Source organism: Acyrthosiphon pisum, chromosome A2 (genome assembly GCF_005508785.2).
Source record: "Acyrthosiphon pisum isolate AL4f chromosome A2, pea_aphid_22Mar2018_4r6ur, whole genome shotgun sequence".
NCBI classification, from domain to species: domain Eukaryota; kingdom Metazoa; phylum Arthropoda; class Insecta; order Hemiptera; family Aphididae; genus Acyrthosiphon; species Acyrthosiphon pisum.
The window spans coordinates 110,977,723-110,992,450 of NC_042495.1; the positions used below are offsets into that span (position 1 = coordinate 110,977,723).

The following is a 14,728-nucleotide window of genomic DNA, read 5'->3' on the forward strand; positions in this document are numbered from 1 at the left end:
GCTTTAAGGGTATAACTGAAATTACTTATTTTTAGGGATGAGTTCTCTAACTTTTCAAACCCTCAAACTGTTCAATAGTATTCAAAATTCGACAAAAATTTAAGTTTGAATTGTTATAATATAATAAATTTGAAATGTTCAAATGTGACAACAGATTAATCAATTTTTTTTTTGTTAACACAGTTTTACTTTTATTATATTCTTAAATGTTTTAAAGTTTGAAAGTTAGAACAGTTCGAAAAAACTTAGGGTCTGACCCATCCATACTTATATTGTATTTATATTAATACTTTAATATATATAATAATATACATTATTAACACGTTGAATGCCATGCGGTCTCAGAGTACTAGGATAAAACAGTATTTTTTTGGACGCCAGTTGTCGCACCTTGTTATTATTTATACTCCATATGACCGCTGGTGGCTGTAAATAAATATGGTTTTGTATTATTAACTTTTCCATGGCGCTATAATAATGCACTAAAAAACTAAAAAAGTGTCGTGGCATATCGAGAATTATTAAGATTTTTATATTTTTAAATTTTTTTTCAAATACAATAGTATATACAAATTTGTAATGGCACTGAAAAATATACTTGGCGTACTCATGATAAATATTGTGTGACTGCCGGCAGCCGCATGGCAGTCAACGTGTTAATTTGTACATTTATTTTCAGCATATAGCTAGAAAAGATGAAAGTATTGAAGCCAATATGGTGCAATATTCTTGTGTTGACAAATATATTGATGTAATTGTTGCTGATTCAGCTTTACCGTTTTGGCGCAGTGATGTAGAATTTGACTGTATCTTAGCAGATCGTAATATAAAATTCATTAAAATGATTAATAATTAACAATACAATTTAAATACTACAATTTTATTTTTTTCTATAGCTCCATATGGTATTAGAGAACCAACTGAACGAATAGGCTCTAAAGAATCTTTACCTATTATTAAGAAGGAAGGATCTCCTGTACATTTCCCATCCAAAATAGAATATGGATTAAATGAGATCATCAAAGATCTTATGTGGTTTTCTTCCAAACATCTTAAGTTACATGGAAGATTGTTATTTTGGGTACCAGTATTTCGACAAGATTACAATGATGCACAGATGGCTAGACATAGTTGTTTTAAATTAATAGGAAACTGTGAACAGGTGTTGACGACATTCACAGCTAGGCGGCTTTTGGTTTATGAAAAAATTAAAATGCCTCAAGTAAAATCAACATATTTTATACAACTTTGAACAAATATTTATTTTATATTTATTACAGGATACTGATGAATGTAGTTCTGCAATACCAGCTGCTAGTACTTTTAGAGAAAAATATTTTACTCATGGTGATGAAAATCGTCTAACAAGAAAGCAAAAAAAAGCAGAGGCAGCTAAGAACAAAGAAATTTGGTTTGCAAAATTAAATAATGTTAATGTGAAATAAGACCAAATTGTAAGCTCAGCAATCAATAAATAAAGATTAACATAAGTAAATAATTTTATTCATTATTATTTATTAATATTTAAAACTTATATAATTGACATTTGATCAAACATTATTCAAATAGACAATAATCTTTTCACAATATTTTTTACGACCAGACTCTATTTTTATACGCAATACGCATAGAATTATTATTTTCATGTTTAAAATAATTATGGTTCCACTTCATTTAATCCATTGCAAAATAACTATTGACAAATTAACCTGAACTAAATATTATATTATACAGTTCATAAAATGCAACTTAGTATTTTTTTTAAATTATCTTTCATATATACTCAAATTGCATAAAATTAATTAATTTAATTATAAAATAAAAAAAATCTTAAAAACTATCTGCGTAAAGTGTTACTTAACAAGGTGCATCATATAATTACATCAATACCATGTTTAGTTATTAGTGTATCTTACATATATTACATATAACATGAAAACAAATTTCTATAAAGTCATTCAATAGTATTAAAGAAAATAATATTTTTAAATTCTTCTCATATAATATTATACAAATATTTAAAAAAAAAACACATTGTAAAATCAATACATTCATCAATCCAATCAGAATCTAAAATTTATTAGAATTTAACGCTACAAAAAAAAACCTGTATAGTTATGTTAATATTTATAATGTAATTTAAAAAACAGGTAACAATATACTAAGATATGGGTTTTCAACCTGTCTGGATCCACGCCCCACGGTTCCTCCGATTTTGAAAATAATTTAAATGGTTAATAATTTTAATTAATAATACATTTTATGTAGCCGTTACTTTTGGAAGGTCAAAAATGTCCAATACTATTGATAATAATTGAGAAATACAAAATAAAAATTATGGAAAACTGGGAATTTTTACTTAAAACCGATTTTTTTTAAAATTGAAAATTGAATATAAAATTTGTTCTTACTTCTTCATAAGTAGTTTATGCTGAAACCCAAAAATCTAAAAATAAAAGTATATCCACAACTTTTTTTGGTTGACATTTAAAGTTTAAATTTGGATAAAATTAGATATTTAAACAAAGAATAACAATAATAGTTATTTTGTAATAATTCAAAAATATATCTATTCTTAGAAACACAAAAAATGTTATAAGTATATTATTATATTTTATTCATGCAATGATATTTTCGAATCATTTAGATTTTAATCCTATTTAATATTTATAATATATAACGCCTGCTATATTTCTAAAATAAATTACTATGCTAGCAAATAGGAATATAAACATACCAAAGAATATACTTAGTAATATTATATGCTGATAGACCATCTTTGCTCAGAATAGTTTTTTTTATGCAATGTGTTATCATTAAATTTTAATTTAGCATACAAAAAAAATAGGTTTACATTACAGTGACTTACTCAATTGTGCATTTATAGATATAATTTATTGACTCAAACTACCATCTTCATAAGAAGATATATCCATTTGATAGGTATATTATCTTCTTTCCAAATTCTTAAATTAAAATTAAAATTGTTAAAAGACCACGTTTTAATCACCCATCCACCCCACTTCAACAAAAAAAAAATAGTTTTTTTAAAAGTTTGTAAATTTATTACGATAATTTTAACTCATTATAAAGATTCACTATTGTACCTGCTAGTTTTATGGTATGGAAGATTTTTATATTGCATATATTTTGGTCATGGATCAATTGCTACAAATCATTATTTACCAGATCAAAAGAAATATCACCACACTTATTTATTATTTTATTTAAATTGACCAAAACTAATTGATTAAAATCCCAACCATATAACTATATTATATATACAACATATATTCATGTATTTAATTTGTATAAGTGTGGCACCATTGTTAGTGGAGTATTAGAGTTCAAATATTCAAACCCCAAGAATAAAAAAAAAATACAACCTAGGTACCTAGAAATTACCCACAAGTCACAACAATATTAGATTTATTAGCGAAGGTGCAATAATATTTTATGCGAACCAGTCACATTATTTTTAGGGTTCCGTACGGTAAAACGAGACCCTATTACTAAGGCTCCGCTGTCCGTCCGTCCGTTTGTCACCAGGCTGTATCTCAAGAACCATGAAAGTTAGAAAGTTGACATTTTTACAGATTATGTATTTCTGTTGCCGCTATAACAACAAATACTAAAAATCCTAGAATATATAATATAAGCAGTGTTTCCGACATGTTTATAGCTGATGATGGTACGGAACCCTTCGTGCGTGAGTCCGGCTCGCACTTGGCCGGTTTTTAAATAATCAGTTCGGTATCTATCAAAAGCGCACTTCAATACAGTTGCATCATACAACACCTCTGGTGGTTGTTACAGCACTGAATCATTTATAAATTATATTATATCTATACTAAAAGTTGAAATACCTATACAAAGTGTTTTTTAAGCATGCTCATCCCTATTTTACCCTTTCATAGAACATTAATTCAAATTCTGGTTTTTTAAATTTTTAAGTATACCTAAAGATAGTATTTTCAAATTCCTAATATTTTTTGTACTACTTAAGGAGTATTTTCTTGAAAATAGTGATGGATCTAAATCATAATTCTGATAAGTAGTTTTGGAGTTATTAAAAAATGGTTAAACCTTATAAGTAATAATGATAATAATCCTTAAATGGTTTTAAAAAAATATAAACCATATATATATTACATACATATAATATTAGATCTAGATGAAATGCTTATTATACTTGGACCATTTTTACAAAATATTTTTATTGATTTTAGATCAATACATAGTAATTACTAATTAGGAACATTTTAAAATCACCTAAGCCCCCATATCTACTTACAAACTTAACCTATTACCAATTACATAATATTATCCTTACTCAGCATAATACAGAGTTGTATAATTCAAAAACAACTCGTTCAAATTTTGATTTAGATCCATAAAAATAACCGACTCCTTCAACGCGCCTTTGTTTATTGGTCTGTGGTCGCCTGAAGCGTGTCTTAACCAATTGAACCATGGACCATTTTTATCTTAATTTGTGGTGCGTAGCAGGGTCGGACTGGCCCGAATTTTCACGGTAGGCCGCTGCTCAAAAATAATTTGTTATAATTATATATTATTTATAATAAAATCAATATATTATATTTTCATATCATAACGCGTGAGTATGAAAATTGTTTTTTTTAGGTGTTTAAGGTTTTAAATTTTGATTCGGCTCATTATCTGTCAACCTCGGAATCAATGCATTATCAGAAAATATTATTTATAACTTGGGCGTGGATTTAAATAAAAGTTTTTCTGAATTTTCATTCATCAACAAATTGAAAAATTAAATTTTTATTTAGCTTTTTAGCGTTTTTTTGAAATTGTTATGGTTTGAAAGCATTTTTAATAATTTTATCCGAAGTTAGCCTAAATTCCTTAAAAAAAAATTTAGAAATATAGGTGATCAAATATAATTTTTTTTACTAATAATTCTATTTTTATTACATATTAATATGTTCGCTCCTATGACTTCAGTTATACAAAACAACACTTGTCAATAATTGTCAAAAGTTTTTTTTTGAAAATATTAAATAATATTTGATCGACCAGTGCTATAATGAAACACAAAATGTAACAAATATACCAACGACTTGCCTATTTAAATTATTGTATTTTGTATTCATTTAAATTGGCTTTTAATATACCATTTAATTATACCATTTGTTTAATATATCTAAATCTAGCCAAGTGAGTAGGTATTATTTATTACCTAATATATTCTACACAATCAAAAAAAAATAATATTAATATGTTGTACATAATAATAAAATATAATATTATTGTTGGGTTAATAGGACATAGGTTGATTAATATAGGTACAGTTTCGTACCTTCAACTATGTAACGTTCTTGATTCATAAAAGTGAGCTTTTTTTACTTGTTATTTTATTTTACTGTTGCGTGTTCGGTGATTTTGTAATATTTACTTCTCTATTGGTTGTTTAAAATGGAAACTAAAAGAAAGGGTGATGCTTAGAAAATCAGAGAGAGAAAAAGGATGCTCTTACAAAACCAAGTTTAAAGATTGAATTATGTTTTTCATCCATTGTGTCTCAGTTATAGAGTAATAGAAAATAAGTAATAGATTATACTCTGTACTTAAGAATAAAATACTAAACACATTGAATCTTAATTTGTTTCCTGAGAAAATTGAAGATGAGTAGATGATGCAAGATGCAACCCTCATTTGTTAAAGCTTTGGTACCATATTTAAGTTTTTACATTTTGTGATGATGAAAGGGGCAAGGGCAGGTCAAAATATATATTTCCCCGGCCGAATAGTTGCCCTAGTCCACCCCTGGTGCATATTAAGTGATTATATATTTTAGTGTGTGACTAGTAACTGTCTATAAAATACAGCGGAGCGCTGCCACACATGCACGCACATGTCAGTAATGCAGCGCTTTACACACTAATGACAAATGTGAATTTTAGTGAAACACTGTAACTTAGTTTTGTATTTCCAATAATATAGCTTCTGAGTGGCATTATAGTATGAACACTTATTATACAAATTGAAAAGGAGAAGTTTATATAGGCCTGTATCAATTTTCAATGTCCAATATTTAAAGCTTATTTAGCTTCAAAACTTGAGATATTTTACTTTTTGAATTTGAATTATTGAATTTAGTAATTAAAATACCAAAAATTTACTTTTATACAGATACAGATTAACTTCTCTTCTAAAATATTGATAATAGGTGGTTTTCTCTAAAACCGCTCTATAAACTATATATATTATTGGAGATACAAAAATTAATTTTCATAGAATTTTTTCATACTATTGATACCCCTTAAATGATCAATTTGGGGTTTATTTTGAATGAAATAATACAACGATTAAATTAACTATATACTTATTTAAACTATATTATAAAAAAATATAAGGGTAGTAAAGAAAATCAACAAAATATTAATTTGAGTGCTTATAAAAAACATTATAATAAGATCAGTTTTATAAAAGAATATAATATTATTATATAATTTGTTTAAAAAATAGTAAAGTTAATTCATTAGATTAGTACCTAGTTCATCTAGATAATTTTCCAATTAGTTGTACATAACAATAAAACAATTATAAGTTTGTGTGCTATAAATGATTGAATTTCATAAACAGTGTTAAATTATTTAAAAACGGTAATTTAGGAACAAAAAAATAAATAAATAAATATTCATTAGTAATAATAATATATTGGAACAATATCTCAACACGGTCCTATGTAATTTCTTTTCTTCTTGCTAATTTGTAAATCAGATCGACTAAATTTGTACGTTTATTTTGAAGATCGACCACGTCCACTGGATCTACTTCGCGTATGTCTAAATTCGCGCAGACAAATTGTGCAACGTTTTCTGCATTGCATATAAGGTGTATTCCACAGTCGTAACTATTCTGTTGCTGTCTGGTCGCCAACGGAGTGATGATGTCTACAATGTCTTTAAAATAAAATTTCAGCTTTAGTGCCAATTTTCTCGCCTGTTTCTCATTGGAATCAAATATCGAATCCATGTGGAAGAGACGTCTGTCTTGCGCCCCGTACACTACCAGCGACCAGTGCGTACCGCCGACTGTTTGCAATTGTTCCTGATCGTTCAGCGGGAAGAAGATGTACGAATAGTTTTTACCTTTGACCAGTGGGTCGAGGAACACGGCGATGTCGTCTACGTTGCACTCCTTTATGCATTGCACGATTTCCGGGCTAATAAAATACACCTTGGGATTGTTCTTGAACACTTCGGTGTTCAGGTATTCCATGTAGAAACCGATGACGGAATCGTTCAGCCATTGGTCGTCGACGAGCAGACGGACGTCGGATTCGTGAAGGAGAAAATTCTCGTAACTCAACACTACTGGATCTTTTTCTTTGGACGATGTGCGGTTGCTACTCATGGTTGAGGTTTCGGGTGACAATTTTTATTAGAAAAAATAAGAAAAAATATACCTGGCCGACGGTGGGGTATATTAATATTCTATGGTAGGAACGTACTTATAGGTACACATTACACACAATTTACAGTAATGATTATTAATATTTGAAACATTTTGTTATTTGTTTATTCTCGCAAGTAACTAAGTTTACGTAGTACGTACGGGTACGAACGGCAATATCAGTAAAAACGACGTTACATTAATATTATTTATTATTACGATTTACATTTTACAACAATAAATGAATAATGATAAATTGATTTTATGATAAACTCAGAACAAAAAGTAAACAAGAAAAAATAACAGTGTGTCCGGGTTGGAGAATAAAAAACTATGTTAGAACTATTGAAAATTTGGAATTGTTCGTGAAATATTAATTTTAACTTTTAAGTTCGACGGGGCAATACTTTAAATCGTGCGATCTACATGGTTCGACAACGAAGGTAAAACGTATTTTGTTTAAATTTTTTTTAGAAAAAATGTTTGTATCAGAATTACTATAGGTAATTTGAGCTTGATTGGCATAGTCTATACTCTATTCGAGAGTGGATTTTTACATTGTTCTATGTTTTTACTGATTCGTGCAGAGGCGTCATTTTGGGGGGGGGGGGGGGGGTGCAGGGTTAACATTTGCACCAATTTTTTTTGAAGACTCCTTCTTTGGCCTGCCAACAATAAATATAAGCACCGATATACCTAAGTTAGATATTTTAAAAATGTAGTTGTTGTTTGATGATCCCAGGCGCCGTGTAAGTAATTATCGTGGATTTTACGGATATAATATTTCACTATTTCAGATCAATATAATCGTTGTAGACTATACTTATTTATTAGTAATTAATACTTATAGTATTGAATTTAAGTAAATACAAGTATTAAATTATATTATTAGTATATTAAATAGGTACCTCGTACCTTCCTATAATAGTAAATATGTCGACATTATTATCGAAATTCTCATATTGAATTTCGTACAAAAAATTTAAAAGGTGGCATAAATATTTTATTTTATTTAAACACGGAATCGCATTATTTAAGCTAAGAACATTTATCCATAATATTAAAGGATTATAATAATTTATTAATATGTCTGAGAAAATGGAAAACTATTCAATTGTATCGGCGATAAATTTTACGAAAATTAGTTGTGGGGCAGTGGCTACTCTGATGATTTGCCGCATCTTATCAGTTTCACCGATGTAGTGTTGACTGTTGATAACGTTTTGATAGCCACTGCTGTAAATGGGTAGGACGTCCTTCGAGGTTATTTGAAGTTCATTTTTGCCTTTTGGGCACTTATTTTACTGTCACTTTTTAACGTACAATTTCATTAACAATTTAGTCTATAATCATACAGTATGTCTGGATCAAACACCATCATGAACAACGTGCGTCTGTTACGGAACCTAAATAGGAATACAGTGAGAACAGTTACCACTAAATGTCCAATCAAAGTTATTCAAGCATATAGGTAATTAATTGTTTAATTGATTATTTAAGGTATTGGGTGGATAATAATTTGTTTTCCTCAATGTGGTTTTTAGGTGTCAAAGTTCCATTCACTGGCGCTCTGGTAGACGTCCTTCCGTAAAAAATGTTGGCTATCGTTTCTATGCCACAGATTTCCCGAGCCATATTAAAGTTGCTCTCCCAGCTTTGTCTCCTACCATGGAAAGTGGCACCATTATTAATTGGACTAAAAAAGAAGGTAAATCACATATTTTATACTTTAAGAAAAATAAGTCAAAATTTTCCTCGGATATCTTGTAGGTGAAAGATTAAACGAAGGAGACAAACTAGCTGAAATTGAAACAGATAAAGCCATTATGGACTTTGAAACTCCTGAAGAAGGATATCTTGCCAAGATCATGGTGCCTGCTGGTCAAAAAGATGTTACAGTTGGAAAGGTATACATAATAATATTATAATATACTATGTTTCTATTTTAAGTATTTAACATTTATAATGATTATGCAATATTGCAGTAGGGTCATCTTGGGAATTAAGTAAAAATTGTGACCTTGCATTTGGGTCAATGATATTATTAATTGATGTATTGAAAAAATAATTAAGCAAATTTATTTTTATCACCTATCAGACTTTTCAAAAATTATATTATACTAAATAGATTGTTTTATTTTTATTAAAATGTTTGTTAATAACTTTAATTATTGTAAATTGACTGCAAATTAAAAATTTATCAATTTACAACTCAAAAGTTAAGCAATAAAAAATAATTAAATTTAACCTTTTTTTTTTGAATTCAGCTCGTGTGTATTATAGTAGAAAATGAATCTGATGTTGCTGCTTTCAAAGACTTTGTGGACAATACTTCAGCAGGTGCTCCTGCCCCAGCAGCACCATCACCATCACCCAAACCATCTACTTCTGCACCTGCCCCGCCTCCTCCCGCACCTGTAGCTCCAAAAGCCTCAGCACCGACAAAGTCAGTACCTATTCCAATTGGATCTCGTATACTTGCTAGTCCTTTAGCAAAACGCTTAGCTACCGAGAAAGGATTGGATTTGAGTGTAAGAATTACTACATATATCTAATTATGCAAATAACTTGATGTAATTTTATAACTCATAAGGTATTCAAATTTTAGACAATAAGGCAAGGTTCTGGGTTGTTTGGTTCAATAAAATCGACAGATTTGGACAAAGCTTCTATAACCAGTAGTCAGAAAACTGCTGTCGCTGATGGCATTCGCGGTGATGGATTTGTTGATAAGCCGGTGACAAACGTTCGAAAGATCATTGCGAAACGTCTGCTTGAGTCTAAACAAGTAAAATAAAATTTACTCGTTTGTCTATTACCATTCACCAACATAACCCACATATTCTATGTTATTTACAGACTATACCACATTATTATCTTACAGTAGATTTGGGTCTGGATAATATTGTTTCATTGAGAAAACGTATGAATGAACTTTTGGAAAAAGAAGGAGTTAAATTATCCATAAATGATTTCATTATTAAAGCAGCGGCTTTAGCTTGTAAAAAAGTTCCAGAAGCCAACTCTTCTTGGATGGATAATTTCATTCGACAGTAAACTTAACTAAAAACCATCTAATCTGGCATTAAAAAATTAAATACAAATATTATTAATTATAGATATGACGCAGTTGATGTAAGTGTGGCAGTAAGTACTGAAACAGGTCTGATAACGCCAATTGTATTCAATGCAGATACTAAAGGATTAATAGCAATAAGCACTGATGTTAAAGAACTTGCAGCTAAAGCCCGTCAAGGAAAACTGCAACCTCAAGAATATCAGGTATTTATTGGTGAATTTATACAGTTATCTTGCAACATGAATTTAACTTGAACTTTTCTATCACAGGGAGGCACATTTAGTGTTTCAAATTTGGGAATGTTTGGTGTTAAGAGCGTATCATCGATAATTAATCCTCCTCAATCGTGCATACTCGGCATTGGTGCTATGACTCAACGATTAGTACCAGATAAGACAAATGGAACCCGTGCACAAGATACACTACAAGTTACATTAAGTTGCGATCACAGAGTTGTAGATGGTGCTGTTGGAGCTCAATGGTTACAAGCATTTAGGCGATATGTAGAAGAACCACATAATATGCTACTTTAAAACTGTCTCAAGAGCAGTTCAGTCATAAAATGCTTTCCGTAATATTTTCTTATATCTGTATTTTTTTTTTTTTTTATGTTATTTGTTATAAATAGTTTAAATGTTAAATTTTCAGTACATACTCTGATTTTTAAGCACACTATTAGTTGTTTAAATGCATCAAGAGTATATTAACACGGATAGCTCTAGTGAATTATAAAAGCTAAAAAAAAAAAACACATAAAAAGAAAAGAAATATTATCTTGATGTTTCTTGGGTGTAAAATTTGTATTAATTCAAGAATGTTCAAAGAGTAGTCCCAAATTGTACTTGTCTCCAATTCATTTGACCTGAATAAGAAAAAAAAACAACAATACAATATAAACAAATTGAAAAATTATGAATATTTCTATTCTTAATAATTTATGTCAAAAAATTGTGCACAGAAACAACTTGAGTCCTAATTACATACGTAATTTATTAAATTGTATTCTTCAGCTTATTTTTATGCCAACGACTAACCAGGGCTTGGTATGTCTTTTGTAGATCATAATTAACACATGTTTACTTTAAAAAGTTGTATGTTAAAACAACTATTGTAAAACCTTATAAAAGATAAAAAACATTCCATGTTAAGCCTACATAACTTTTTTTCTGGTTTCAAGAAATATTGGTGAGAAGAAATAATTTATTTCAAAAAATATCAAATCATATATGAGAGAAAAGTCCTACATCTTCGTACAAAATGTCATTGTAGAACCCAATTGTTAAATAATATTCTATCAAAAACATGATAGAAGGTTAGGTATTAGGTTAGGTTAGGTCTAAGTATTTCATTAAAACTATATAATATTAACAAATGTTTAATTAAATTCTTAAGAAAACAATTAAAAGATTTGATTTTGTTATTAAAATGAAATAAGTATAATAGTCAAATTTCATAGCTATCCAAAATAAATAATGAACATTGAATCTAGTAACAGAATACATCTGACAAATATTAGAGATAAAGGTATTATATTATAAATACTATACTCATAGACACATGCATTGCATTTCATAGTCTCATAATACTTTATTATGAACATTCAGCATAAATAGATTAAATTAACTATAAATATAAACTCACCAAAAGCTCTTGACCATTGTGATTGATTATCAGTTTTATCTTTGCTAGTTAAATCATCGACTGTGAATATATTATGATCAATATTTTTAGAGTTAACCTTCAATTCGCCTGTATACAATGCCACTAATTTGATAATGTTGTTATGTTGTTTCATTTTCAATGGACTCAATTGTATTTGTAATAACCTAAAATGCAGTAAACATGTTAGCTGGTTGCCAAAGGAGGATTCTTTCAATATGATATAGAATCACCATTTTAAAAATATAATAGTGTATGGATGTGGTGATTGCAATGCAGTTCTTAAAACAAGATTTGTATCCAAATTTAAAGGTTTGCAGTTCATGCAGTTGTCATTTTGATTATTTTTAATGTCGATTTTTTTGCTGCTTTTATATGCAACAATACACAGTTCCAAAACCCACAGAGCCGCTATACGTGAATGTTGAGTAACCAAACACTGTAATACGTTTGTCAGCAAACCGGCGTTATTAAATGTTTTTAGTAAAACATTCCAGATTGCTTTATCTGTCTTGGAAATTCTACCTAATAAATAAATTGTCAATCTTAGATTAGCTACTTTCAGTGGTTGACTTAAAAAAAATTACCTTTAGATACATTGCATTCATGAGCTTGAAGTAAATATTGCGAAACTAATACATTGACTAAATCTGAAGACCAATCTTTAATTACTAAAAGGTTTTTCATTTTCTTTACACATTCTTTGTTTGAACAACATTCAGTCATGTTTAACTTCTCTCTAAAATATTATTAATGTAAACAAACTGTTCTATTTTTAATTCTTTAATAATATAATTCAATTTATTTTTACCTCAAAACATTTAATCGTTTTTGCTTAAGAGCAGCATTAGTTTGACTTTTGCTTAATATATAGAATTCCAATAAGTCTATAAATTCATAAACAATATGCATGTGTACTTTTTTCGCAATAACCAGAAAATTATCGTCTTTGTTCCAATATTGTGTCTACAATAATCATAATGATAATAACATTTCAAGTATATAACCATTTTTTCGATTTATTGTTATTTATTCTTACTTGTAACCATTCTAGTGAAAATTCCATAGCTGCTCTCAAAGATTTTAGAGTAGGTAAATCTTGGTCATGTGAAATTTTGTGTCGCATATCAATTAACCACGATGGAAGTTGTAATTGAGAAGCTCTATAATACATAGACTTCTGTGGACCTTTTCCAAAAATGTCAGCTGTCAAATTGACAAACCTTGTTTGACATAAATATCATAAACATTTTTAAATTTAGTGATTAAGTATGGAATTTCCTGTCTTACTTCATTATAGCCATTGAATATAAGCGAATTAAATCACTTTCATTGGTGGGTTCATCAACTTCATAAAAATAAACATCCTTAATGATGACTTGTAAAATCATTTCAGTGCAATATAAACCTCTACATAATGATTTTCCCCTACAACAGAATGATTATTTTTAGTAAGAAAAAATAAATGTTTTTTTCTACTAACCTTGATTTCCATAATAAAAGTTTTCTTAAAGCTTGTTTGTAGTTGCGAGTATCTTTACTGCCATATATGTCTTGTCTAAGTGACTGCCATTCTGAACTAAAATTTGAAATAATACATTCGTAAATTAAACAACGGTGATATTCAAAACATTTTTATACCAAATAGAACTACAAAAAGTATGTTACACTGCTATTAATTGGAACAGTCTTTATTAGGTACTTAACTTTATAGATGTTTAAAATAATTAATACCTGTCTATAATGCAGTGTTTGCATTAAGTTAGTTTAAAAACTAATAACCAATCATGATATATTTTTAATAAATTGTGTCTTTATTAAGTAAAAACCGTTGACAAGAGAGCAAAATTCACTTCTTTTAAAAATAAAAACTTCTGCACGTATAACACGACTGGATTATAGAGATAACAGTAATACATTTTAGATAATATTGTTAATAGGTAGTTCCTTTAACAAGTTCAAGAATTAAGAAATGTATAGCTTATTGACTATTGTAACCTAATACGTAGTATGTATTTTACTTACTCGGAAGACCATGGAGTCACAATTATTTCTTCCGACGAGTTGAAATACGACGTATTTCGTCTGAAAATCATGAAATTGAATTAAAACTTATTGAATTGATCACATTTTAATCACACGAAACGCTATAAAATACTTTTTAGTAGCCGTTTTAAAATCTGAATGATGATATACATAATATTATTCCAAATTTGAATTTTAAAATTTTATAAATTGACCTATTAACTTACAATGCCATATTAAACGAACAGTAGTTGTAACTGTTGCTTCTCTATGGCCAACTTCTCAGTCTCTGGTCGGCTTATGGGACACAAGACAGAAGACACAACAATATACACCAGTCCACTGTTGACTGCATGGAATTATAGTACTTTGACTGTTTACCTAACGTCTGAACACGTGTGTTTTTTAACTCTTGTTCTTGTGTTATCACTTCTTGTGTTATCAGTGTTGATTGTTTACAACTCAGCAGAAATGGAACAGGCAACAGCCGTCATTCTGACATGTAGAGGAGAAAATCTTAACTGAGGTAATGCC

At 28.9% G+C, this 14,728-nt stretch overlaps 4 protein-coding genes across 4 annotated transcripts in view; 2 read left to right on the forward strand and 2 right to left on the reverse strand.

Annotated features, from left to right (window-relative positions):
* LOC100164143 (tRNA (guanine(10)-N2)-methyltransferase homolog) overlaps positions 1–1,498 on the forward strand; it is a 4,842-nt gene extending 3,344 nt beyond the window's left edge. The window contains exons 7-9 of the mRNA XM_001943696.5: positions 680–821; positions 897–1,222; positions 1,281–1,498. Of these exons, the coding sequence (XP_001943731.2) occupies positions 680–821; positions 897–1,222; positions 1,281–1,445 (633 nt within the window). The 3' untranslated portion in view covers positions 1,446–1,498. The remainder of the gene's footprint in view (positions 1–679; positions 822–896; positions 1,223–1,280) is intronic.
* Positions 1,499–6,421: 4,923 nt separating this feature from the next.
* On the reverse strand, positions 6,422–7,674 carry LOC100162084 (sentrin-specific protease 8). The gene is given in 1 exon segment (NM_001301349.1): positions 6,422–7,674. A coding segment is annotated over 1 exon segment (675 nt). The 5' UTR covers positions 7,393–7,674; the 3' UTR covers positions 6,422–6,717.
* A 985-nt stretch (positions 7,675–8,659) lies between these two features.
* LOC100160041 (dihydrolipoyllysine-residue acetyltransferase component of pyruvate dehydrogenase complex, mitochondrial) lies at positions 8,660–11,507 on the forward strand. The gene is made up of 8 exons (XM_001943803.5): positions 8,660–8,902; positions 8,976–9,139; positions 9,202–9,338; positions 9,699–9,962; positions 10,040–10,219; positions 10,291–10,484; positions 10,551–10,713; positions 10,780–11,507. The coding sequence occupies exons 1-8, from the start codon at positions 8,790–8,792 to the stop codon at positions 11,041–11,043; spliced, it is 1,479 nt and encodes a 492-aa protein (XP_001943838.2). The 5' UTR covers positions 8,660–8,789; the 3' UTR covers positions 11,044–11,507.
* On the reverse strand, positions 11,104–14,629 carry LOC100168920. Its single transcript, XM_001943851.5, has 10 exons — positions 14,422–14,629; positions 14,195–14,254; positions 13,653–13,748; positions 13,460–13,597; positions 13,209–13,392; positions 12,981–13,135; positions 12,757–12,908; positions 12,403–12,694; positions 12,152–12,336; positions 11,104–11,372 (listed from the first exon to the last, which is right to left on the reverse strand). The coding sequence occupies exons 1-10, from the start codon at positions 14,427–14,429 to the stop codon at positions 11,329–11,331; spliced, it is 1,314 nt and encodes a 437-aa protein (XP_001943886.1). The 5' UTR covers positions 14,430–14,629; the 3' UTR covers positions 11,104–11,328.
* Between the last annotated feature and the right edge of the window lie 99 nt (positions 14,630–14,728).

Bases quoted from the DNA above. Each gene is read 5' to 3' on its own strand.
- LOC100160041 (XM_001943803.5), top strand. From the start codon at position 8,790: ATGTCTGGATCAAACACCATCATGAACAACGTGCGTCTGTTACGGAAC. The intron at 9,963-10,039 runs GTAAGAATTACT...TTCAAATTTTAG, and splicing joins AGAAAGGATTGGATTTGAGT to ACAATAAGGCAAGGTTCTGG. The intron at 10,714-10,779 runs GTATTTATTGGT...TTTCTATCACAG, and splicing joins TGCAACCTCAAGAATATCAG to GGAGGCACATTTAGTGTTTC.
- LOC100168920 (XM_001943851.5), bottom strand. The intron at 13,393-13,459 runs GTAAGACAGGAA...ATGTCAAACAAG, and splicing joins TATTCAATGGCTATAATGAA to GTTTGTCAATTTGACAGCTG. The intron at 12,909-12,980 runs GTAAAAATAAAT...ATAATATTTTAG, and splicing joins AAACGATTAAATGTTTTGAG to AGAGAAGTTAAACATGACTG.